Below are 26,821 nucleotides of genomic sequence, written 5' to 3' on the forward strand. Positions count from 1 at the left end.
CGTCACTGCCATTGGGGGGGGAACAGTTACCATTTAGAATAATTCCTTTTATCAGTCAGAATGGCTATCTTTCCCAGGTTAAATGCCTTCTCCTATTGCAACTGTTTTCCACAAACAGGCTAACGATCAAGGAATATCAAATGTAGTTCTCCTAATCGTGAAATCGCATTTATTTTTTATTTGCTTAATACTGTCAACCCTGAGAATTTTCACCTGATTCCAAATAACATCATTTCCTCCCCATAAAAAAATAACAGCTAAGATAACAAAATTAAAAGTTGTATTGATTAAAGGTGGGGTGCTGTGGAAAGAATATCACTTTTGATATTTTATTATGTGACAAACATTTATTAGAAATGTGCCAAATTTATGGTTTCATAGAATGAAGCCTGTCTTATGTCCCTTTGGTGTCTATGGTCCTTTGCAATTCTAAAATTGCTGGGTCTGTGATTTTCAGGGCAGTAGAAGTGGAAGATTGTTCTCAATTCTTTAGAGTCTAACCTGCCTCACTTAGCCTTAGCCTGTTTAAGGCATTTCTGATTCTCCCTGAACCACAGAAAAGACAGGGATGCCCTAGTTCTATGATCCAGTTGGTGAGAAAAGACAGACTCGGATTTATGATTCAGTCCTGTTGCTTGTTAGTTATGCTGAACCACTCATTGTAGTCTCAACTTCTGTAAAATAAGGGGGAATATTCCTGCCTTGCCCATCTTAATGAAATCAAATAAAATTTCTTTGAATTCTGGTAAAGCCCTATACAAATGCAAAGTAGGTTTTACTTTTTGCTATTACTATTGAGGGTATTTCAGAGAGCATGAATTACATTTTGACACTTTTGTTATTTGTTGTTAAGGGTGGCTAAGTGACACAGTAGGTACAGTACTGGTCCTAGAGTCAGAAAGACTTGAGTTCAGATATGACCTCAGACATTAGCTGACCTTGGGCAAGTCATTTAACTCTGCCTTAGTTTCCCTATCTGTAAAATGGACTAGAGAAGGAAATGGCAAACCATTCTAGTATCTTTTCCAAGAAAGACCCAGTGTGGTCACAAAGAATTGGAGGGAACTGAAAAAATAACTAATTATAAAAGCAAATCTAATTATATCTTGACCTAGGCTTGCTTAGCCTTTCCTGATCTTTCTTAATTTTAGTGCATTTCTTCTATTGACTGATTCCAATTTATCTTACATAATTTATTTATAAATAGTTGTTGGTATATTATATCTTCCATTAAATTGTAAGTTCCTTGAAGGCACTGTCTTTTGCCTTTTTTTTTTTGATATCCCTAGCACTTAGCTCAGTGCTGGCACATGATAGGCACTAATACTTGTTTATTGATCGACTGATACCTCAGACAAACTGTCCAAAATTATTCGCTGAATAGTAGCTAGATTTCAGCCATCTTTAATGAAATTTCATGGGATTGTTTTCAAAAAGAAACTTAAATCCACCCAATATTTTCATGAGTCTCTCTTTTTAGATTTTATTTATTTATTTGAGGCAACAGAGTTAAGTGACTAGGCAATTATGAAGTGTCTGAGATCGGATTTGAACTCAAGTCCTCTGGACTCCAGGACCAGTGAGCTATCCACTCTGCCACCCGGCTGCTCCCATGAGTTCCTCAAAAATAGAGTTTTTGTTCTTAACTTATAGTCAGTTGGTGAACATTTTAGTGAGTTAGCTAAACAGCATCAATGCCAGAGGATTGAGATGGACCATAAGACAAGGAAATAATTTGCTCTTTAAATCAGGAAATAACCCAGGGAAGAATACAAGAATTTTAAAATCTTGGGAAAGAAGTACTAGGAGGAAAAACTCAAGAATTACAGCTTTAGAGCTGAAAAAGATCTTTAAAGATTATCTCATTTGGGGATCCTTTTTTTTTTTTGCAAGGCAAATGGGGTTAAGTGTCTTGCCCAAGGCCACACAGCTAGGTAATTATTAAGTGAGGCCGAATTTGAACTCAGGTACTACTGACTCCAGGGCCAGTGCTCTATCCACTGTGCCACCTAGCCACCCCTCATCTGGGGATTCTTAAACCTTCTGTGTTTGTGACATGGATCCCTTTGGCAGGATGATGAAGCATATGGATCCCTTCACAAAGTAACATTTTTAAATGCATAAAATAAAAACCACAGGATTTCAAAGGAACCAATTATATTGAAATACAGTTATCAAAATATTTTGGAAAAAAATAAAGCAATTCACAGACCTGGGAATAAAAACTCTTGATCTGGTCCAACTCTCCCCTTTTGTCAACAGAAATGTTAAGTGATTTGTACACTGCGACACAGGGAATAAATGGTAGAGCTGGAATTGGACCTCAGGTACTCTCACTTCCAATCCAGCATCATTTCCACTATACTGCCTCCCCAGACTGGAATTATACAGCCTAGATCGGTGAAGATGGATACAAGTGCTTAGTTACAATGTCTTTAGAGAGAAATGATTCAGTGCTTTGGATTCAGGATATTAGAAATAGGAAGCAGAAGATAGGGGTTTCAAACTGAAATAGTTCTTGGAGCATAGGATGATAGGTTACAAAATATAGCTTAAAGACTTTAAGAATGTCTATAGAATGTTAAATATGACATATGACAGAATGCTAGATCTGAAAAACATTTGAACAGATAATGAAATTATTCACTAAAGGAGGAGACTTGGGAGCAAGTCCCAACTCTACTGCATGTAGAAGGACTGAAGCACCTCCATGTCAAAGTTATGACCCTTTACCTATTCCTCCTCCTCCCTTCTTCTTCTTCTTCTTTTCTTCTTCTTCCTGCTCCTCCCCTTCCTTCCTTTTCCTTTATCCTCCTCTTCCTCCTCCTCCACATCCTCCTCCTCTTCTTCCTTTTCTTCCTCTTCTCCTCATTTTCCTCCTCTTTTTTCCTTCTTGCTTTTTCCCTGTTTCTTCCTCTTCCTCTCCTTTTCTTCATCCTTCTGGCACAGTAGATGCAATACAAAGCCTTGCTATTAATAGGTAGCAATAAATATTTGTTGAATTTAATTGAATTACTTAAATGTAATCCCCCCCCCCCCCCCCAGAAACAGAGACATAAACTCACCTAATAGCCTCTGGAAGTCCTTGCCATTCCTAGAATATTGACCTGGAATTCCTATTTTTGGTTGACTCTTTAAAAAATTGCTATTCTCTTTTCTCCCCCCCCCCTTCATTTCCATTTCCTAATTACTGCCCCTTCCCTCCCTTATAACAAATAAACTTAGTCAAGAAAAATAGATCAGCACATTGACCCTGTCTACCAGTAGATTCCTCATTTGTGTACTTGTTTACCTCTTTGTTGAGAGGTGAGCATCTTCATCATCAATCCTCTATTGTCACAATTGGATACTACATTGACTAGGTTTCTGAGATCTTTTGATGTTGTTTTTTCTTCAGTAGACTAGTGACTATATTCTACCACAACTTTTCCCCTCTGTTTCCAAGTCAGTTTCTGCATTCTGTAAAGATTGGTTCTTTATATTCTCACTAAGTGAAGTGAGAATCCATAGAGAGAGGAAATTGAGAAGCTTTTGTTTATAATATTTTCATTTCTTTCCCTCAAATTGCTAATCCTGCTGAGATGTCTCAGACCCTGGCTGAAATCCCCAGTCACTGTTCATCCTGAGCTGATGGGCCCCTGATCTCATATTCCTTCTTTTAAATTCCATTTTAAGATTCCTCAGCATGCACACACATACACAAACAGAGCCCTCAGTGAAGCACCTGGAATAATAAATTCACCCAACAGTTTAATGGTATATGAAGTTCTTATTGCAAGTCTCTGACTAACATTGCTCTGAAGTTTGGAGTAAGAAACAATTCAGGTGACAAATGTTTCACCTTTATCTACAGTGGGCTTATGTAACATCTGCCTTTGTGGTAAGGATTTGTGCAGGGCCAATTCTATATTTGGCTGACTTGAGGACGAAAACTGTGAGAGTCTTAAATGTAGTATAAGTATTATATTTAGGGAAAGGACTTGGTTTCAAATTCCTGGTCAGCAACTTAAATCTGACTTTGGGCTAATCAAATCACTTCTCTGGGCCTCAATTTTCTCATCTATAAAATGAAAAGATTAGATGGATCCCTAATGTCCTTTCTAACTTCTAAATTCTTTGATCCTGTAATGTGTTTTGGTCTGAGATTTTTTTTTTATTAGGTTAAGATTATTTTTCACCTGGTTTTCCATTTATGTGTCTTTGGTCCATGTCCCTTCTCCCTTCTGCATAGAATTACAGAGAATTTTAAAACTAAATGGGATGTTTGAGAATATTTAGACCAGTTTCTTAACCATTTTTGTGTCATGGGCTCTTTTGGCAAACTCGTGAGTCCTATGGACACCTTCTCAGAAGAATATTCTTAAATACATAAAATACAAAGGTTTACAAAAGAAACTAAAGGTTGGTGAAAATAAAGATGTAATATATTTGTCATCCAAATTCTTGAATCTTCTGAAATATTTCCACAGATTACTTTAGGATCTGTGTTAAGACTCTTGTAGCAGAACAACTCTCATTTTTAAAAATAAGGGAACAGACTTGTAAAAGTCACACAGCTATAAAGTGGTACAGCTAAGATTTAAATGTGGTTCTCCCAGCCTAAGTCGAGGTCTTTCTCCCCCATACCATTCTGTCTTTCCCATTAAATTCTGCACACAGAAACCTTAAAGAAAACAACTTAATCCTAGGGTTCATCTAATGTCTCTAGTGGAACCTTGATTTGTGATTCCATCAATATTCTTGATGTCAAAGTGAGGAAGAAGGGTACCGTAAAAAGTTAATAGCAACCAGGAAAAAAACCAACACAAAATAACCTGCAGCTGGCAAGATGTAATGTAATTGTTTAATACTAACTTCTAAACTTTGGAAATTGATGTTTGAACAATGCCAAACTCAGCACCTCTACCAGATGCTCCAGAAAACAACTAAATGCAAACAGCAACCCCATTTGTCTTCCATGTTTATTCATTGATAGAGCCTGCAGCATTTCTAAGAACCACTTCCTGCTCTTGGAATGGATAAGTACCATAAAAGGAATATGCAGGTTGTCCTCCTTCCATCAAGAGCTAGGAAGCCTGGGGTCTACTTCTGAGTTTTCACTGAGGTTTTGCAATCTTGAGAATGTTGACTAATCTCTGAGTTTCCAGAGCTGTAGAATAGGAAGAACAGATGTTGTCTCCGATGGCATTGGGTGTGACTGTGGAAGACAATATGGTTTCATTGGAGGATTTAGATTTTGTTAGATTTTTTTTTTGCAAGGCAAACGGGGTTAAGTGGCTTGCCCAAGGCCACACAGCTAGGTAATTATTAAGTGTCTGAGACCGGATTTGAACCCAGGTACTCCTAACTCCAGGGCCAGTGCTTTATCCACTACGTCACCTAGCTGCCCCTTTGTTAGATTTTTAAACAAAGGAATTATAGAATATTAGAGATAGGCAGAGTCTTACAAATCAGGATGTTAAAACTAGAAGGGTCATAGGAGCAGAGAATTAGAGGTGGGAAGGACCTTATAACTATAATGCTAGACCTGGAAGGGGTCTTAGTGCATAGGATCAGAGTCACAAAATGTAAGATTTGGAAGGGGCCACAGAAAGCCATTTAGTTCATCCTGTATATAGAAGAATCTCAGCTGTATAATACATCCAACAAGTGGTACATCCAACTTCTGCTGGCATCCCCTTCCTAATGTCATAGTCCTTTTCAAGAGCAAAGGTCAAACAAGAACTACTAGGAAGGGGGTATAGGAGATATTCGATCTGGAAGACAGAGGAAGGAACAAGCTAAACAACTGTACACCAAGTCTGTGCTAGGTGCTATTGTATTAATATTAAATGTAAATATTAAATATTTACAAAGATTCTGAGACTTTTTGAACAGAGGTTCTTGATCTTTCTTTTTTGTGCCCCTTTAAACAATTTGACAAAACCTAGGAACTCTTTTTCATGATAATATTTTTAAATGCATCATTACGGAGGAAATCAGTTACCTTGAAATATAGTTTGTCATTACTTTTCCTTCCCTCCTGCCCCCCCCGCCCCACTCTCACTCATCTATCTTTCTAACAAATTCACAGACCACAAGTTAAGAAACCTTGCATTAGACTATAAAATGTAAGAGTTAAAATATAAATTGTTACTACTCCATTTTCGGTACAAACCTTGAATTTAACAAATGGAGAAATTGAAACTTAGATCATTTACATATAAAATAAAGAACCAGAAACAGAACATAATAAAACAAAGAATCCAAAGTAGTAACTTTATAGTAGTCTTTGTTTTTAATAGAGTGAAAAGCTAAATATTCAAATGATAGCAGAGCATAATCACATTTACCAGACATTTGTGGGCCTGTTGGAGGTGATGGCCAGATATGGCAAAAATCTTAATATACTTTGCTTTGAAAGTCATAACCCTGTGCTTAAAAGTCATTACAATTTGTAGCCACACATAATCCCTATGTTTGACCTAAAATATTAGATACTAGGGATGGCCTAGCCCTGCTTTTGACAACCCTGAAAAATTGTTTTATTTTTATCTCCAATTTAGAAGACGATAAGGAAAGGTTTCTAGGAAATCCTCTTCAATTCGTAGCTTCTTGAAGATTTACAGATTCATAGAATTTTAGACCTAGAAGGTATTTTCTAGATCACCTAAGTCTAGTCCAGCTGAAGATATTGAAGCTCAGAGAGGAGTTGAGTCTTATCCAAAGTCACATTGGTAATAAGTTGCAGAGTTGGTATTTGAATACTGGTTTTCTAAATCCAAACTCAGTTTTCTTTCTTTAACAACCCATGATAATTTAGCACCTGTTTATGTGCAAGGAATTTCGATAAGTCCTGAGGGAAATGCAAGATAGGGACCCTGCCCTTCAGGTCTTCATATACATAGAACAGGATAATAGTGCAGATAGGAAGTGTGTTAAGTGTTAAGGGAAGGGAGGGAAAGAAAGCTTTCAATCTGAGTATTTCAGCTGGATCAGGGATTTCCCGTAAAGTTTAATTGTTTTCTCTAACTTCCAATTAGGTGGGTTCCCTTTCTCTCCCAAATGACACTGATGGAAAATGTGACCTGAGGATCTGCCTCCTCTTCTCCCCCAGCCCTCCCCCCCAAATATCTTCCTTCCCTATTGGAAGCTTCTTCTTCTGGGTCTAGGTTCTAAATCTTTATGCCATTTTCCTCTGTAAGTGCTTACTCTTAACTCCCTCATTTGAGCAGTTCTTCTGACCTTGATCCTTATCGGGAAGCTTTAGCGATAAAAAGCCTATTCTTTGAATATCTTTGCTGACTAATACACTGGGTTATTAAACTGCTGTCTCTGTCTATTTTAGTAGCAAATGAGGTAAGACTTTAAGGACAGGAGCCTTCTGAGCAACTGGATTTAGCAGATGGAGAAATGCAGACGTCCTGCAGCTCCAGCCTAATCAGTTGTTTATCCAACAATAAATAACAGGCAATAGAACAGAAGATGTGTTCTCTTCTCTTTGGCACCTTCTAGCATCAATTACACCATTAATGGCAGAGAATGAAATAATATTTCACACTGTCCACAATGCAATAATGCCAATTTTGACCAATGCAGTGATGAAGAAAAACCATTCTTTGCCTTCCAGCTGTCTACTGTCATCATCCTAGGCCTCTGACAATACCATAACTACTTTTCTGAGGTCTTCAGCTTGCCCAAAAGGAAGAATATGTAGTGTAGGATTATAGATGTAAAGCTGAAAAGACCCTTTGAAATCACCTAGTCCAACTTCTTCAGTTTATAGGTGAGGACAGAGATGATAACAGTTAACAGAACAAAAAATTTTTAAAAAGCTTTATAAGTATGATTTCCTTTGGTCCTCACAATAGGCCTATCTTATTATTATCCCCATTTTACAGAAGAGGAAACTGAGGTTGGCAGAGGTTAAGTAACTTTCCAGGTTTACTTAGCCTTGTCGGTGAGGTTGGGGAAAGATTACTGATGATACAAAGAAGTGTTTGCTAGGTGTCAATTTGGGAAATGGAGGTAAGAGTGTACTTTGGGTTTTCATTGGAAAGAGTTCTTATGAAAATCTCCAGGGAGAGGGCAGTCCTTAAGTGAAACCTTGAAAGCAAGGGTGCATTATGACAGGTTCACCAGATGAAGCCTATCACTGCATTCTTGCCCTTAGAGAATAGAAGGATCTCTGTAAAGAAGAACCTGCACCCCAAGAATACATTTATCTCCAATATTTATGATTCATCCATATATTAATATTTCATCCTCTCCTCCAAGCCACTGTAATAATTTTGTGACTTACAAAGTCCTCCTCTCTTGACATCTCTTCAGTTGAGCACCCAAATATGGCTAGAATAGGAAGTGCCAATACAATGAGTAGTACAAGTATCCTGATTCCTATTTTATAGGTGAAATTCCCTCAGTGAGGTCAAGTAACTTAATTGTGGTCACATAGCTGATCAGTACAGAGCTTGGGCCAGTGCACTTGGATTTGGAATCAGAAAACTTGGATTAGAATCCTAGCTCTGCTGCCAACTAGCCTTGTGATCATAACCCACCAAGTTGGTCATCCTCTAGACATGGCTCAGTGCTAATTCAAATTGCTGAATGAGGCCCACTATGGCCAAGGTTATGTTTTTTCTCTATACCTGTGCATGTCTCAGCTGTATTTGGATGCTGGGAATTGCTCCTCTAACTGCAAGAGACATCAACAAAATTCTTACATTCCTCTTTGCTCTTCCTAATACATGCAAATGATATCTTTATAAATTCTTTGGCATTAATTGGGAGTGCTTAGTCAAAGTCACTTTAGACCCAAATTGCTTCTCTCCCATTCCCTGATTGCCATTTTCTACCAGGATGGTTTTTGGAGAGCCATGAATTAATTTCATTTTCCTTGGTGCTCATTTTTCTGTCTCTACCTTAGTTGTTGACATGGGCCAGGACATATTTTGACATTTCATAATGTCATTTGGGCTGCAATTACACAGAAAGCAAACATCTGGCTCTGATTTAAATTGGTGATTGCCAAGACCTTGGGAGGCCTCACCCTTTACAGCAGAGGATGGGAACAACAGATGAAGGAACAGAGATAAATACTACTTGGGCATTCTCAAAGGATGGTACTTGACTCTCAGGAAGAGTCACTTAATGAAACATACAGAAGTGAAAGCTAGCAACCGGTACTCACTTTAACAATAAGCAAAATTTAAAAAAATTTCCTCCACATGTTGTTTTTAGTGAGGTGATGGAGGTAAGAGGAGAGATATTGTAAATGTTATTGAAGTAGTAGAAAGATGGGGTAGTTCTTTCAGAGGACAAGTAACTTGCTTCCTTTCAGTGTTTTTGCTCACTGCTTTCCTTTCCATTTCTTTCTAGAATACACTAGACCTTGAAGAAACTGGGGAAGTAATCCAGGGCAGTATCAATACTCTACCAGATGTTTCCTTGGTAAGATGTTCCATCTTCTTTTTTGGCCTTTAATTGGAATAGGACATTTTGATCTTAAAGAACTAGAACAAGCTAGATGGTACAATGGATAGAACACTGGCCCTGGAGTCAAGAGGACCTGAGTTCAGATCTGGTGTCTCTCTCTCTCTCTCTCTTTCTCTCTCTCACTCTCGCTCTCGCTCTCGCTCTCGCTCTCATTGTATGACCCTAGATAAGCCATTTAACCCCAAGTATCTCCAAGTTGGGGGGTGGGTTAGAGAACTAAAAGAGAAGCAGCATGCCATCATAAAGTATAAGTTCATATCCTCAGGAGCCAGTTAATCTAACTCTCTTTCTTTATAGAGGAGGAAATTTAAGCCCAGAGAGTTGAAGTGACTTTTCCATGGTAGAACAGGTAGTTAACATCAGACTTGAGTTAGAGGACCTGTCTTGAAACCACCAAGACCTGGGTTCAAGTCCTGCCTCTGTCATAGACTTGGTTCTGTGACTATTGGACTAAGCACTCATCCTTTCAGTGTCCTTGGGCAGTTCTCTAAAGCACTAAATTACAGAAGAGGAGCTGATATAGAAAAGAACAGGGGATTTCCATATCTGGGACTCCCCACTCTCATGAAATTAGAAGCTGGCACAAAACTACACCAAAAAAACCAATGGAATAAACCAGGAACTAAACTGGTTTTAATGAAACACACTTCATGTAATGACAAAAGGGAGCTCTGAGTCTGAGTTCTAGAGCCAGCACTGCCCTTCCCTCCAGTGTGAGTGGGATTTTTGGCAGGTTTTGACAGGTCCCTTTGCTGGTTTTCAGTATCCTCAGCATATAAAATGAGGGAATGAGAGTAGATGCTTCTTAAGGGGCTTAGAGAAGGACCCTTACATCTCAGAGACTTGTGGGTTCCCAGTCCCTTCTAGGTCTAATCTTTTTTATCAGACGGTCCTTTCTGACTGCAATAGCTCTCTCCCTTTGTTTCTCTTGGTTTAATCCTTGTTTTCTCTGTCCTAACAGCTACCATCCTACATTATCTATTATATCTTCTTCTGTTCCTGTTTGAAAGCTGCTAGGAATCTTTGTGTAGAGTTGAAGGATAATGTCACCTGTATGCTCATTTTTTCTTCCTCCACTCCCACTGTGCTCTTTACTGTTATAAGCTAACCCCTTAGAATGAAGCAAAGCCAAGGAAGTGTCTTTTTTTCTAAATATTGCCTATAATTAAGTCTGTAAAGACTCATTGCTATAGGATATTGCTGATGCCAAGGACTTAGTAAGATTCCCAAAAGGAGGAGGCTATTAGGTAACAATTCCGTCTGCAGAGACACTTGCCAAGATCCAAGCCACAGGGGTCAGTCTTCTATCAGCAGCTGAGATGACACAGATTTTCCACTATGGTGCTGCATTATTCAAGCAGGCCTAGTCACGTGGCTGATAGAACCCTGACAACTGTAGGAGACAGAATTCCAGCCTGGATCTTGGTTGGTTCTGGTTCAACCTCTCATCTCTTGAGTCTCTCTCCCAGCTCTAGTGATGGAGTCTGATGGCCTCTGTTCTTGTTGGATTTTCTGGCAGGATGATGTTGCATCTCTTTCTGAGCCACCACCCAACTTCAAGCCTCCACCACCACCTCCTCCAGCTCAGTCCCTTGACTCTTCTGTTCCCCAACAGAGAAAGACTGGAAAAGACCATCTCAAACGCCCTTCTTCAGAGTCTTCTCAATCGGGGCTTTTTTTCACAGCACCCCGCAACCTTAGCTCACCAACTTGTCAGCCAGAGAAGGATGCACCCAGCATGCCATCCACTGGAGCCACTTCTTCCATAGAGGGTTCTCTTGCCAGCCCCATCTATGCCACAATTTCTCCAGCCAGTCACAACTCGAAGAGACCAATGGATACACATCTGTCATTTGTCAACCAGCATCCAATAGGCCCCTTCCCTAGGGTCCAGTCTCCAACTCATCTGAAGGGCATGTCCCCTGAAGCCTCCTCAGGGAGCAGCCTCCCAAGTCCTCCTCTTCCCTCTCCTACTGCTGTCCCCATGCCCCTTGATAAGACCAGCCCCAAGTCAGGAACAAACCATCACTTTGTTATGGTGGAAGTACACCGGCCAAACAGTGAACCAGATGTGAATGAAGTGAGGGCCCTGCCACAGACTCGAGGTGAGTAGCCCACCAGACAGAATCTCTCTCCCTACTCATGGGTCTACAATTGCTTCTCTACCCTTTTCTTTTATGAGAAAGTAACAAAGAAAGAAACTGATATTAGGGGCTTATTCCATACCCACAGTTTTTTTTTTCCTTCCAGACTGTGGCCCTGAGGCCAGTAAAGGTTCAAGTCTGCTTTTCCATCTTTTGTCCCTTCTATTCAGTGATAATTGCAGAGATTTCTGTGAAGCTTCCTAAGTGACCTAATTATATTCTGTGTAATCTTTAATGGGTGCTACATAGTGCACTATGGTGTAAAAATGCTGACTTTGAAGTCAGAAGAACTATGCTCAAATCCCAGCTCTGCCACTTATGAGTTGTGTACCTTCAGAGAGTTATTCTATTTCTTTGGGTCTCAGTTTCTCCAAGAACACTGGACAAGAAGACTCCAAGGTTTCCTTCTAGATCTGTTAGACCCAAGGGAGATAAGTATATTTGATTCTATCCTGTTTTTTTAAAAAATGGTAACCCATATTAGTAAGGCAGCATGGTGGATTGGATAGATGGACAACTTTGGAATCACAAAGACTTGGGTTCATGTCCTGCTAACACAATTTTCACTCTGACACCAGGGAAAAAGTTACTTAACCTCTTCTGTGCTTCACCTACTTCTCTAAGATTTCCCGTTATAGTTGAACTTCCAATTTCTATGACCTAGAGAGAATTTTCACATTAGAACTTCCCCATATCAATCACAGTACAGATTAGGGGAAAAATAATCATTTATATAATACTTTAAGTTTTACGAATTGCATAATATACATTATCTCATTTGCTCTTTACAAGAATCTTGTAAATTAGAATATTCTTTTCCCCACCTATAGAAGGTATCCTCCACTGATGTCTAACCCCATTGCCTCATTGTAGCAGAAAGGTGACCAGAGGCTTTGACAGTAGCGTAGCATGACAATATCATTCTAAGTGTAGTAGATCCTACCAAGCTGGAAAGACTTTGAGGGTGGGAAGGTGATAGGTATCTGTTGTTCAAGGACCAACTCAGCTAAATAAGGAGGAGAGAGTCACTAGATTGGTCTAAGGTTGGAAGCTTTAGTTTAAAAAGCGTCATCCACTATGGCTAAGAGGGGTTGCAATCTGTATTGACAGCTGAATTACCCAACTAGTAAAATAATGACTTCTCCAAGAACCAGTCATTCAATCAAATATTTATTATAATATTTTAAATATATGGATAGTAGGGTATATAGTAACCAAAAAAAAATGTCTTTCCCTAGCCATTGTGGATTAATGGGAGCTTTCCATACTTTGTCCTTAGAATGAGTTTTAAAATGACAGGGAGAAAATAGAAAGGGATATGACCATTTTTTTTACAGTATATTACACACAGTGCTATGGTTTGTGTATGTGGAGAGATAATGCTGAGCTATCTCAGACCCTCACCTCTATTCTCTTCCTCCCTGGGTAGCAATGACACACCTCCAGGATGAACCATCCCAGTGGCTGACAAAGCTAGGAGGATTCGACTGACTTCTTTGGTTCCAAATTTCCAAGTAGGAAATCCAACATTTTAAGAGGGAGAGATTCTCAATTGACTTTTGATACCCTCTAAGGCAGGGCTTGGAACAGTCTCACAATTCATTGCCAGCTTTCCTACTTCCCTCCCTCAGAACAAATAAGAGAAAGCATGGCTTTGTTGAGCCATGTTGCCCTCTTATGGTTGGACCTGTCATTGCTAGCTGGAGAGATCTGATGCCAGTAGATGATGATGGGAAGCACTTGAAACTTTGAACCTGTTTAATTTACCTCTAGATCAGGGGCTGTAACCTTTTTATCTGTCATAGAACTCTTTTGGTAGAGTGATGACAGTTAGGAACTTCTCAGAAAAATGCTTTTAAATGCATAAAATAAGATACATAGCCTTAAAAGGGAAACCAATCATATTGAAATGGTCATCAAAATATTTATTTTTTAAAAAAAGTTAATGGGCCCCAGGTTAAGAATACCAACTTAGATCATTGAGCAAATATCAGAAATTAAACCACAAACCTTCCTACCTAACCTCAGAGTTGAAAGATGATTTCTCCCAGTTTGCAGATAAGAAATTGAAGTCTAGAGAACTATAGTCTATATCAGTAGCAGAGACCAGTAAAGAATAGAATAGTAAGACTTGAAATACCCAACATGACTCCCTAAACCAGGAGTTTTCAACCTCTGGTCTTGTAAGTTTAAAAATTTTTTTTCCATAACTATATTTCAATATAATTGGTTTACTTTGTAATTTTATTTTATACATTTAAACACATTATTCTAAAAAGAGGTCCCTTATTTTCATCAAATCATAGAAGCAGGTCCATGGCACAAAAAGAATAGGAACCTCCATCCTAAACTAAGCTTCTCTAGGCTAGTTAGTAGGCTTTTGGAGAAGAAGGAATTCTCTTCAATTGAAATCCATTTGGATCCTATTTCTGAACTCTAATTACCTCAGAAAGGCAGGATTCCAACTCTGGTGTCCAACTCTGATCAGGGAGCAGGCTCTCTTCCTCTTGCTGTCTCTCATCTTGCTTCTTACCATGTTTAATTCCAACCTATTTCACAGACTGTCTTGACTCGAGAAAGCGAGTGATTTATTATTTTCTGTAGCCATTGTCTGGGACCTTTTTTTTTTCAGCACAGGTACAACTCTATCAGAACCACATTGTCAGAAAGAGTCCCTTTATTTATTTCCAATACAATTCAATAAACATTTAGCTAGTGTCTGCTGTGTGCAGTCTTGTGGTAGGTCCTGGAGGAGATATCAAACTTAATGATAGTCTATGTCCTCAAATTGCTTATAGAATAGTTAGGGGATACAACCCAGATCACACAGTATTGTTGTTCAGCTATTTCAGCCATGGCCCCATTTGGATTTTCTTGGCAAAGATACTGGAATAGTTTGCCATTTCCTTTTCCAGCTCATTTTACAGATAACGAACTGATGCAAACAGGGTTGAGTGACTTGCCTAGGGTCACATAGCTAATAAGTGTTTGAGACCAGATTTGAACTCAGAATGTTGATTTTTCCTAATTACAGACCTTGTACTCCATCCATTGTGCCTCAAAAAAATACATGAAAAGATCATAAAAGAGCCAGAAAACAAGCCCAGGGGAAGCCTGATAAAAAATTTCCAACTGGAGTAATCAGAGAAGGCTTCATGGAAGATGTGGGCTGGGGGTTGAGTTTTAGAGCACAGGGACTTTAACAAAGAAAAAAGAAGGCATTCCAAGTTCTGGGAACAATGTGAGCAAAATACAGTCATGTCTGAGGATACAGAGCAGTCCATTTTGGCTGAAGTACAGTGTGTGTAGGGGGAGTGATGTAAAATAAAATTCAGTGAAAAATAAGTATATATTAAGTGCCTATTGCGTTCAGGAACACTATACCAAATACTAGAGTACAAAGAATTAAGCTAAGACAATATCTTTACCCTCAAGGAACTTCTTAGTAGGAAAAAGAAGCTGGAAAAACAGTGAGACCAAGGAATGGGGGGACATGAATGCCAAACAGAGGAATATGAAACAAAGAGGTATATGTGTAAGGAAAATTATTCTGGGAGCGGGATGAAGAATGGATTGCAAGAAGGAAAAAGTAGCAGAGATAAGACATGGTAGACTATTGCAGTTGTCCAGAAGGAGATATTGAGAGTCTGTACTAGAATGGCAGTTAGAATAGAGAGGAAATGAGAGGGCTAGATTGCCCAGTGGATAGAGCACCAACCCTGGAGTCAGGAAGACCTGAGTTCAAATCCAAACTCAGACACTTAATAATTAGCTACTGGTGTGGACTTGGGCAAATCACTTATTTCCCTCATTGTCCTGCAAAATCACACACAAAAATGAATAGAGAGAAAAAGAAAGATGATAGACTCTTTAGGACTTGGAACTGATTAATTGGATAGAAGAGGAGAGGGAAGGAGAGAAAGGAATCAACATCACTGCTAAATTTATGGACACAAATAATTGACATTAACATAAATATAAGTATGGTAGTCAGAAGGAAAACCTGATTTAAGGGTAAGATGAGTTTGGTTCAAGACAAGAATGTGTTGGTGCCTGATTAAGCAAGAGGGTGGGCCTATTGTTAAATTTTCACCTTGAGCTTCAGCTTCCACCTTGAAGATTGACAAACTGGATAAAGCAGGGTCTGATATATTGTTTTGGTTGATTATACTTTAGACCTTAAGAAAGTGATAGAGACAATGTTAATAATGAAGATTAAACTTAAATATGTGTTGTATATTTTTTGAGACCCAGTCATTTAAACATTTAATAACACATCTCTGGTTTGAGATATGCTCATCTGGAGGTGCTAGAGGGGTATTCATGTAGAGATAGCCAATAGTTAGCTGTCAGGGTCTTGGATAGATCAGAGTTCAGATAGAGATAAAGATTTTTTACAAGTCATCTAAATAGAAGTGATATTTGACAGTAACCAAAGGATAACCATTGTAGACCTTCCCCATCCTTCTACAATGAAGGAAATAATGGGAATATAGTTTGCACCATTGTTAAGTATTAGGTGTCTGAGGTCAGATTTGAACTCAGGTCCTCCAGACTATAGGACTGATGTTCTATTGATTGTACCACCTAACTGCCACTTACTAGCTATGTGACCTTGGGCAAGTCATTTAACCCTGATTACCTCAGCCAGGACTATCTCTAGTCATTCTGATTCATATCTGGTCACTGGATCCAGATGACTCTGTAGGAGAAAGTAAAGCTGGTGACTTTGCACAGCGCCCCCCTCACTCAAATCCAATTCATGTACATGTCATGGCATCACCTCTCTGACGTCATAGTCTTCTCCAAGAACGAAGAACAAACATCATGCACCATTGTTGTTTGTCCTTTGTTTTCTAAGGGAATCGATGACATCACAGGCTATGTCTTGACTTCTGTGTGAATTGATTTAAATGAGGCAAAATTGTACAAAGTCATCAGCCTCACTCTCCCTGAATCCTCCAAGTCCAGTGGCAGGACAAAAGTCAAGACCTATAGAGAGAAAGGGATGACACTCAATTGTTTTCATACTTTCACTTTACAAGAAGTAAGAAAAAATTTCAATAAACTAAATCATGGATCATCACCAAGCGATGCCTTCTTGCAGTTTTGGTGGGCTTCTCTGTAGTAGAATATAGTTGTGGAATAGCTCTGCATATATCTCATAATTGAATTAACTGTCTAGAGAACACTACTGCCAATGTGTAGCTTCTCTCTATTATGACTCAAGTCAAAAAATCCTATACCAATCTCTGGGTCCCATAGTCTCACAGGGCTACTTGAAAAGAAACTAAGATTTCCTAGATCAATCTAGTGCCCTAACAAGCATCCTTAACCTCCTATCTATCTACTTGTGCCTTATGTCCAATTACATGTGGAGAGTAGAAGGGACTTGGAGGGCCAGATTCCACAGGTGTTACTCAGCACCTCCTGACAACATATTCTGTTTTCCTTCCTGCTAACAGCTGTTCTCCCGCTATCACCCCCAGCAGCCTCTACCCTTTCCCAACTATCAGACAGCGGGCAGACTCTCAGTGAAGACAGTGGTGTGGACACCGGGGAAGCAGAGGCCAGCAGCAAGGACCGAGGCCGACAACAAGCATCCTCGAAGGGCAGAGGCAGCAAGGACCTCCCCCGGAATGAGGGGGCAGCAGAGGCAACAACCAAACCGGTAAGGAATAGACAGACACAAGGTAACTTGATAGCTAGGGCAGGCTAGGGATTGGACTCAACCTTGGGGAACATTTCCAAGGTGTATTGAGATGGGGAAAGGGTGATATCTGCCCAAGGTAGGGGTTGCCTAAATGTGATTCAGAAGCCAGTGAGCAAGGGGTATGATTGACTCTCTTCTCAACCCAGCTTATGGGTGTGGTTTGAGAGGCATAAACTGGTCAGTAGATGTATGCATTTTGTGCTTGAACCCCACAGGTAGGGTTTTGCCATACCCTGCCTCCAGGGCACTCAGTCATAGAGGCTTTCTCATCACCTCCTTTCATGCTGGTCTTGCCCCATTCCTAGAAACACTGAATCAGAAAACTGAAAAACTTCTTCCTATTGCACATTGACCCAATAGCTGGCAAACTAGACACCAGGTCTGTCAAAATTACCCAACCTCTATCACACCCTAGGTGTGGTGACAAAAGATACTAGGAGTTTTCTCTCTACTTGGTGAAAATGTAAACCCATCTAGCTTGCTTCTGGGTTGCTTTTCTTCCACATAAGGGCTGTAACCTGTACAATAGCTCAACATATAATAAATAAACATATAATAAATAAACACACAAAAACTGGGTTCTAATCCTTGCTCTCTGTGTGACCTGAGACAAGTCATTGACCTCTCTTGGACCTCAGCGTCTTCATTTTGATAATTTGTAAATTCCTTGAGGATGAGGGCTATATTATAAGTATTCCCCCCCACACACATGTGCATCATACATAGTAGACTCTTAACAGATCTTTGCTGAATGACTGGATAAGTTTTTTAAATGAGTAGTTTGGGTCAGATGAACTCTTAGTCTCTTTCAAACTCTGATACCCTATGTTCTTTGGATAGGACTGAAGAGCCTAGACAAATCAGAATTGTCCAATTTTAGAGCCAGAAAGGAAATCTATACAAGATAGTTTAGGGACACAAAAAGAGCAACCTTGGGTGTTGATGTTTAACATTTCTTTTGCCTTCAGCCTGGTCTTTTGGAGCCCACATCCTCTCTGATCCGAGTGATGAAGAGTGCAGCCACCTTGGGTATTGCTATTGAAGGTGGTGCTAATACTCGACAGCCCTTGCCACGCATCGTCACCATTCAGGTATGGATAGAAATAAGATCTGGGAAAAGGAGGAACTCCTTTTTGGGTTTCTCTAGTTTTGATTAGGTGACTCTTCTTTTCCCAAGCAACCAAGGTGAGAATTTCAGAAAACATCAGAATGTTAAGAATTTTAAGTGGCTCCAGACTTCTTAGCCTCACCCCACCTCTTACCTGACCCTCTCCCCTATATATATATATATATATATATATATATATATATATATGTAATATATATATGTAATATATATATATTATATAAATATAAATATAAATATATAAATGTATGTATTTGGGTGGGGGTTTTTTGCAAGGCAATGGGGTTAAGTGGCTTGCCCAAGGCCACACAGCTAGGCAATTATTAAGTGTCTGTGACCAGATTTGAACTCAGGTACTCCTGACTCCAGGGCTGATGCTCCACCTAGCCACCCCTCCCCTGTATTTTTTCCCCACAGGGGTATCTTAATCAAAGCAGTACTGGGTCCTATCCAAAATAGTTTGTACTTTGAAACTTAGCAAAGATATGATCTGGGACAGCACTAATTTCAGCTTTGTCATTAACCCCTCCCACCAGAAGTCAGGAAAGGTGAATAAGGAATATAGAACATAGAACAAAGGAAGAGAATCAATTCCTGGTCATAGAGAAAGCTTAAATGGAAGCAGAGAGTTGTATAGGTTACTACCTGTCTCCTGGAGCAAGGTGGGGTTGGACGGGATCTGGAATATAACAAGTCTATAAAGTTAGAATGGGTGGGTGTCATCAGCCACTTGGGCATTTAATATGATCTGTGTGTTCAACTTGAGTATACCCATAGTATACCCAGTATGTTTTGGGTGCAGGGGTTTGTTTTGAATTTGTATGTAAACATCACTACATGTCTCAGCTGCCACACAAATATAGAAGGCATTCTCACTAACTACTCATGTGTGTGTGTACGTTAGAACTAATGGGAGAAAGTTCAGCTCCTAATTGGGCTGGGTGAGCCCAGTCTGTCTGAGCCACCAGTAGCTGGTCTAGAGCAATGGGCATGGGAGCTGACATCCTCTTCCTGTCTATCTTCTTTGCAGAGAGGTGGCTCTGCCCACAACTGTGGGAAGCTGAAGGTGGGTCATGTGATCCTGGAGGTGAATGGCACGACAATGCGGGGCAAGGAACACCGTGAGGCTGCCCGCATCATTGCTGAAGCCTTCAAGATGAAGGACCGGGATTATGTGGACTTCCTGGTTACTGAGTTCAATGTGATGCTTTAGGGGAAGGACCCCCAGAGCTGAGTAGAGAAAGATGGATGGCCCAAGGGAGAGCACCCAGGATCCAAGTAACCAAATCCAGTGGAGGCTCTGATGAGCTCTGTGTTGTGTCTCACACGTGTAAAACTGCACGTAGCTCCATATCAAACAGATGCTCCTTCCCAGATCTTCTAGTGCCCCGCTAGTGGCAAAGGCATACCCCTCTCCTCAGGCTGGGGGACAGGCACACACCTGGCTCTGCAAGGTGATGTGACATAGCTATTCCAACCAGCCTGACCACCAAGCCCAGATTTGGGCCCACCCATGCCCCTTGCCCTCAGGGAGGATTCTGCTCCCAGGCACATGATCAGGCAGACAGATCTTAGCATCCCCTGGTCTAGCAGTCAGCCCCCAAAGAGCCCAGAGAGCAGGAAGGAAGATGGGGAAACAAGGAAGGACTAAGAACAAGAGAGGCCCAAGGGGGAGGGAAAGAAAGAACTTCAAGGAAAGAACAGAAAAGGAAGCAGGAGAGACCTTAAGTTATTGTTCATCTTTCCCCTCACCTGTTTACAGTTATCACTACTTGGCTCCACCTCTGTGGTAAGGAACATTTCCTGTCTTTACCATGTGTTCAGCTGTGTTTGTCCTTTACTTTCATCCTGAACCCTTTTGAATCCCTTCTGAGTTGGGTTAGAGGCTCTTCTGCCCTACCTACTAGCTCCTCCCACCTTCCCCCTCTTATTCCCCCTTGAAGAGAAGAATGTACCCCAACTGTCCCAAAGGCTCCATTCAGCATCCCCTCTCTTTCCTCTGAGAAACTGTTAGCCAGAGCAGGGGTAAAGAGAGAGCTCTGGGGCCTCGGCTGCCAGAGGATGGTCCCCTGGAAATTCCCTACAGCTATCAGTGCCACATCCTGGGTGGGCAGCAAGCGTCCTCCTGCCCTGGCTGTTTATTCCACCCAGCTTTCTTCTCCACTGTCTTATTTATTATTTATTTTCTACCCAAGCTCCCCCCTCCCTTCTAGCACCTATCCTTTCTGATCACCCTGTGCACAGCCTAACAATGGATGCCTTGTAAATGGCTAGCAATGTCAGTGGATTTATATGAAGAGCTTGTGACTTTAATTTTTCAATAAATCTAACATGTTAGGAAAAAGTATCCTGTGGGGCCTACCTTCTTCTCATTGGAAAGCATCATAAGGTCATGGTCTCACACCAAGGAGTCTCTCTGCTGTCTTTCACTGTCTTCCAGCAATGTTTAATGAATTTTGTGCCTCTCTTTTATACTGACTAGCTATATGAACTTTGGAAAATCATTTAACTATCCTGGGCCCTGGTTTCCTCATCCATAAAGTGGAGGCAATACTACCTTAAATGTCTTGATGCTGGGGTTTGGATTAGATGACGCCTTGAGAGCTTTTCCAGGTCTCCTTTATTATCTAAGTTCCTTCAAGACAGTGACACATGGGATTCTCATTCCCATTGATTGATTAACCCAAACAGGACAATCCATTCTGATGCATCTCTTCTGCAAGCCACAAGGGGGCCAGCTTCATACTGATTGAAGACCGGTCTCCCTTCATCTCTCAGTTGGACTTTGAAAGGAATGAATCCTTTTAGGAACCAAGTTCCTCTGGCTTTTCCAGAGTCCCTGAAGGTGCCTCATGAGGTTGTTCACTGAAGGAAATCCATGCAGCATAATGAAACTAGCCCTGGGTTGAGAGTCAGAAGCCTTGAGCTTGAATTCTCTTATTAGCTACTTATTGCCTCTGTGCCTATGGCCAAGTCTTTGGGTCTCATTTTCTCAGTCTTTAAAATGAGAGAGTTAAACTTTACAATCCTTAAGAAACTTCCAAGGATCAAAGCCTATGATATCTTTGAAATTCCTCTCTCCCCACAAAACACTGTGGAAGGTTTCTGTGCAATATCCTGATGAAATGGCTTAGAGAGGTATATTTCAGAAAGACTATCTAGGGTCCTAATAGCCACAGTTCCAGAAATGATTTCTAAAGTCTATTTTATTGTAACCTCAGGACAGCTGGCTTTGAGTAGTCATTTAGTCTTTCATAAAGGAATGAGACCTGAGCTGGATTTATGAACCAGTTCCCCTCAGTGAACCAGGCCAATTCCCAGCAAATCAAAAAACTAGATAGTGAGGGATCAAGCAAGACAGCCAGGAACTCCTAGTGTATATGTTAGAAACCTCTGTTGATGACAGAAGATGGGGTTAGGGTAAGTGAATCATACTCATGGATAATGCCTATGCATCTGTGTTCCTAAGACCTCTGCTATGCATATATAGAAATGGATGCAGTTGAAGCCTTCATCCTTGAAGAGTTTATAGTCAGTGGAAGGACAAAATTAATATTCATCCTCAAATATCTTCAGAGCCTTATATATATACTAAATGCTCAATAATGTTGAATGAATAGCAGAATAGATAACACACATGTAAATACATGTGTACATGTGTTTATGAAACAACATGGTTTAGTGAAATACATTCTGGAGCTGAAGTGAGGAGACCTGTGTTTGAATTCTGACTATATATTTAAATATACATTTGGCTTTGTTCCAATCTTCCTTAAGTATCAATTTCCCCATGGAGAAGCATCATATATAGTAGAAAGAAAACTGAACCTGGGGTCAAAAGAGTCCTGACAGACACTTGCCCTCTTTGTGAGGCAAGCTCTACCTTCTTGGTACTTCAGTTTCCTCACCTGGAAAATAGGGATAATAATATTTGTTTTTATCTCCTTCCTTGGGGCAGTTAGATGGCACAGTAGATAGAATGCCAGATCTGGAGTCAGGAAGATTCTTCTTCATGAGTTCAAATGTGACCTCAGACACCAGGGCCATTTACTTTACCCCATTTGCCTCAGAATCTTCATTTATAAAATGAGTTGGATCAGAAAATAGCAGACTACTCCAGTATTTTTGGCAAGAAAACACTAAATAAGGCCAGGAGGTATCAATTTCAACTGAAAAACGAATGAACAAAAATCTCAAAAATGTAGCCATACTAAACACTGTGCTGTTGTCGTTCAGTTGTTTTTCAGTTGTATCTACTCCTCATGACTTCATTTGGAATTTTCTTGGCAAAGATATTGAAATAGTTTGACATTTCTTTCTCTAATTCATTTTGCAGATGAGGAATCTGAGGTAACAGGGTTAAATGACTTGCCCAGAGTCACATAGCTAGTAAGTGTCTTAGGTCAGATTTGAACACTGAAAGATGAGTCTTCCTGACTCTAGGTCTGGCCTTCTATCCATTATATATCACCTAGTTATCCAAATACTGTATAAATATAGTTATTGTTAGTATTACCACTCTCACAGACTAATCAGGAGAAAAGTGCTTTGTAAATTTTGATAACTCCTACTTTAAACCAACACAGTAAAGAAGTGAACCATGTAGAGTAACCATGGAGGAAGGTGCTTGCTCTCTGGTCACCCAGTCTATCACACAGAGACTCATCATATTCTATAAACAATGCTTCATATTCTTGGCACATTTAAGCACACATTTAGCACATTTTATGATTTAGTGAGTGCTTTAGTCACAACAAACTTGTGAGATATGATAGTGTTAATTGTCATCTCTGTCTTACAAGTGAGGAAGCTGAAAACCAGAAAAAAGTGACATACCCAAGCTTCTATGGTTATTAGACCTGAACCCAGGCTTCTTTCCTGACTTCAAGGCTAGTGTTTTTTCTCTGGCATCTGACTAACGTGACCGGGACCTCAAACAATCTAGACCCAGCAGTACAACAGGTACACAAATAGCTCTGATTTAAAAAAAAAAGATGTTAGGAAACCATTACAGGCTATTACTGTGTTATAAACTATAAGGGCCATAAAGGTTTAAAGGAGGCAGAGAGAAGTGCAGCATGTTCATTTAGAACAAAGAACTGCTGGCCACAGCTGTCCACTCCCACAGGAGCTGTGACTAGGTACAGTTTTACTAGGACCAGGGGTGGTAAAGGAGCATACCCTTGAAATGGCTTGAGGTTTCTTTCCTGCTGCTGAAAATGAGTTGCTGAGGAGGAGAAGCCTACAGCCTTGGGAAGGTGGATGGAAAGCCTGATGGATAGTAAGTTGATGTTTGTCCATCATTCTCCAAGAAGGCCATGATGAAGTAGGTAACACCTTGACATGGATTTGAGTGAGGGGTGCTGTGCTAAGTCATCAGCCTCACTTTCTCCTGTGGAATTATCTGGGTCCAGTGGCAAGATATGAATCAGGACAACTGGAAAGGGCCCTGGATTTGAGGAAATAAGTATTAAATGATTTGACCAAGATCTCACTAGTAAGTATCTGAGGTTGGATTTGAATTTAGGTCCTCCTGAGTTTAGGACTGTCACTCTACCCACTGCACCATCTAGTTGCCCTGATGGGGTAATAAGGATATGTGTGGATGAGACCCTCAAGGGGCAATTAGGATATTTCACTGTTTCTAAGGAAAAAGCTGGACAGGAAAGGAAGTTTCAGGTAGCTAAGTTCAATTATATCTTCTGCCCTCATTTAGAGAGGAAGTACCCCTTCCCCACCCCCACCCCCACCCCCAGTAAAAGTGCTATCAGCTCTCTAAAAATTACCCAACTTGGGAAAAAGATCCAGTTGCCTCATCTTACCTATAACCCTGCTGCTTTCCCTGGGAAAATTTTATGAACTACTGAATAAGACTACCATTCACTTTTGGGGAGGGGCAACCCTCCCATGTACTAAAGTGACTCAGTGAATTTTGTTTTTTCTCGTCTTCCCTCATCCCAACACGTTTCTTTTTTTTTTTTTTAGATTTTTTTTTTGCAAGGCAAACAGGGTTAAAGTGGCTTGCCCAAGGCCACACAGCTAGGTAATTATTAAGTGTCTGAGACCGCATTTGAACCCAGATACTCCTGACTCCAAGGCCGGTGTTTTATCCACTACACCACCTAACCAGCCACCCCTACCAACACGTTTCTTAAAATTTGTCCTGAAAATGAGATTGCTGAGGAGGAGAAGCCTGTAGCCTTGGGAAGGTGAATGGAAATTGTCCTAAAAGCATTAGTTCCTCATACTCAGAAAAAGACTTTCAACAGGTATTAGGATCTTGACTCTAAAGCCCAGGACACCAGCATCCTTTTAGAGAGCAGGAAAGAGTTTCATTAGAACTCTGAGTGGAGGCTGAGAGTTAGGAGATCTGATTTTGTATCCTTTGTTCTACCTGGTAATAACCTACTGTGTAATTTGGGCCAGATCACTTGATCATACTAGGCTTCAATTTCCTCACTGAAAAATGGAGATATTAGACTATATGGTCAGTCCTTATGGTCCCTTTCAGTATGAAATTCTATGTTAATAATAGCTCACATTTCTGTTTTTAAAGTTTTGCAAAGTATTTTTCTATTCCCTGATGTAGGAAGTGTAAATATCATTAAACTCCTTGAAAGGTGAAAAAACAGGTGTTGAGATATCAAGTGATTTGTCCAGGGTCACACAGCTAGTTGGACTTTTGGGGTCATATTTAGCCTTTTCTCCTATAACATGCTGCTTAAGGTTGTCTCCACTTCAGACATTCTAAAATAATAAAAATGACACAGACCCTCCAAGTTCGTATAGCAGTAAACTGTTTCAAAGATATGCTCCACAACATTCCTGTGAGATAGGCTAGTTTTGGACTTGTGCTTAACCGCCTTCGACCTCAGTTTTTCCCTTCTGTCAAATCATAAGTTTGGTTTTTTTTTTAGGTTTTTGCACGGCAAAAGGGGTTAAGTGGCTTGCCCAAGGTCACACGGCTAGGTAATTATTAAGTATCTGAGACTGGATTTGAACCCAGGTACTCCTGACTCCAGGGCCATTGCGCCACCTAGCCACCCCCAAATCATAAGTTTGGACCAAATCATCTCAAAGATCTTTTCCTTTACTGTCCCTGAGACAATTGGGGGAAAAGTATTTATAAAGCGTCTAGGTCCTGGCATTAGAAAAATAACCTTCCCATTGAGAGCTTTCTTTTCTTTAGAACGTTCTACTTTCAAAGTTGCCTACTGCCAAAATTTCTCAGTGCCCAGCTTCTGGGTTAAGTGAAAGCAGGTCATTCGCTCCTAGGGATGAAGAAAAGGATTATATTTCTCTGTCACTCACCGGACTAGGGCACCTCATGAAATCCAGGGTTTGAAGTATTAAGAATAAATAAAGAGGGTGAAGGAAGGGTGGTGAGAACTATGGATTCCCTCTGGCAGGAGATGAGCAGCCGTGAGGGGGGGAAAAAGGAGGATGTCGACAATTTTCCCAGAAGACACACAAGGAAATACTCCCATCTCCTGAGTCAACAAAACATGAGTTCTCAGAACTGGGAGGGGCTTTGGTGTCTTGTTTTACAGTTGGGGAAACCAAGGTCAGGAATTGAAGATAATAGAGGAGGGGGAGGGAAAATAAGGCCGGGGCGGGGACGGGAGAAGAGGGGAGAGGAAGGGAGGGAAAAGAGAGCAGGGGCGGAGGGTGTAGCGGGATGGGAGAGGAGGGGAGGGAAAAGAAGAAAGCAGAAACAGATTTGGAGTCAAAAGATTAAGAGTTTTGTTTCCCCTATTGGCTACCTGTTTGATCTTGGGCTCATTTTCTCTTCTGTAAATTAAAGGGATCTGAGATCCCCTCCAACTCTAAATCCTTAATTTTCAGTTTGGGGGAGGCACGTTAAAAGGCCTTTCTAGTCGCATCTCTCAGTACCCTCTCTCCGAGAGGACGAGACTTTCCGGACACCACTGATTCTATGAAGGGAGAGCAGAAACGGATGCGTCTCCTCGATTGGTAGAGAGGGTTCAACCCCCGCCTTCCTGGGGCCGTTCCCTTTGTCCCATTGGCCAGACCTCTAGCATTATGCTAAAATCGAGCCAAGCCCCCCGCCCCGAGCAGCTGCGACTCTCAGATTGGAGACTATTGTTTGCAGTCTTTAACTCCAGGAAATTGCCCAGAGGAGGCGGGGAAGAGTTTTCTACCCGGAGCTGGGCTGGGTTGTCCAGCTCGCGGCTCCGCGGCGGCCCGGGATGCGGCGGCGGAGGAGCGTGGCATCCCGCCCGGTCCGGGAGCTTGGCGAAGAGCGATGACGCCCATCCCCACCTGGCAGCAGGGTGGCGGCTGCAGCAGCTCAGGTGAGCCTGGCAGAAATCACGTCCCAGAGCGGTGCGCAGGAACTTTGCC

The 26,821-nt window shown here is 40.8% G+C and overlaps 2 protein-coding genes across 8 annotated transcripts in view; both read left to right on the top strand.

Moving 5' to 3' along the window:
• WHRN (whirlin) overlaps window positions 1-23,803 on the top strand; it is a 132,595-nt gene extending 108,792 nt beyond the window's left edge. For 2 of the 4 annotated variants that reach the window (XM_074211752.1, XM_074211755.1), the window contains 5 exons: window positions 9,358-9,429; window positions 10,994-11,579; window positions 17,084-17,289; window positions 18,300-18,422; window positions 19,488-23,803. In XM_074211752.1, coding sequence (XP_074067853.1) covers window positions 9,358-9,429; window positions 10,994-11,579; window positions 17,084-17,289; window positions 18,300-18,422; window positions 19,488-19,670 — 1,170 coding nt within the window. In that variant the 3' untranslated portion in view covers window positions 19,671-23,803. The remainder of the gene's footprint in view (window positions 1-9,357; window positions 9,430-10,993; window positions 11,580-17,083; window positions 17,290-18,299; window positions 18,423-19,487) is intronic. The other 2 variants (XM_074211753.1, XM_074211754.1) reach the window with 2 other exon arrangements.
• Window positions 23,804-26,674: 2,871 nt separating this feature from the next.
• The window catches only part of AKNA (AT-hook transcription factor), a 66,756-nt gene continuing 66,609 nt past the window's right edge, over window positions 26,675-26,821 (top strand). For 3 of the 4 annotated variants that reach the window (XM_074211756.1, XM_074211766.1, XM_074211768.1), the window contains exon 1: window positions 26,675-26,772. In XM_074211756.1, the coding sequence (XP_074067857.1) occupies window positions 26,724-26,772 (49 nt within the window). In that variant the 5' untranslated portion in view covers window positions 26,675-26,723. The remainder of the gene's footprint in view (window positions 26,773-26,821) is intronic. The other variant, XM_074211761.1, reaches the window with a different exon arrangement.

This window comes from Macrotis lagotis, chromosome 1, assembly GCF_037893015.1.
Source record: "Macrotis lagotis isolate mMagLag1 chromosome 1, bilby.v1.9.chrom.fasta, whole genome shotgun sequence".
Lineage (NCBI taxonomy): Eukaryota > Metazoa > Chordata > Mammalia > Peramelemorphia > Peramelidae > Macrotis > Macrotis lagotis.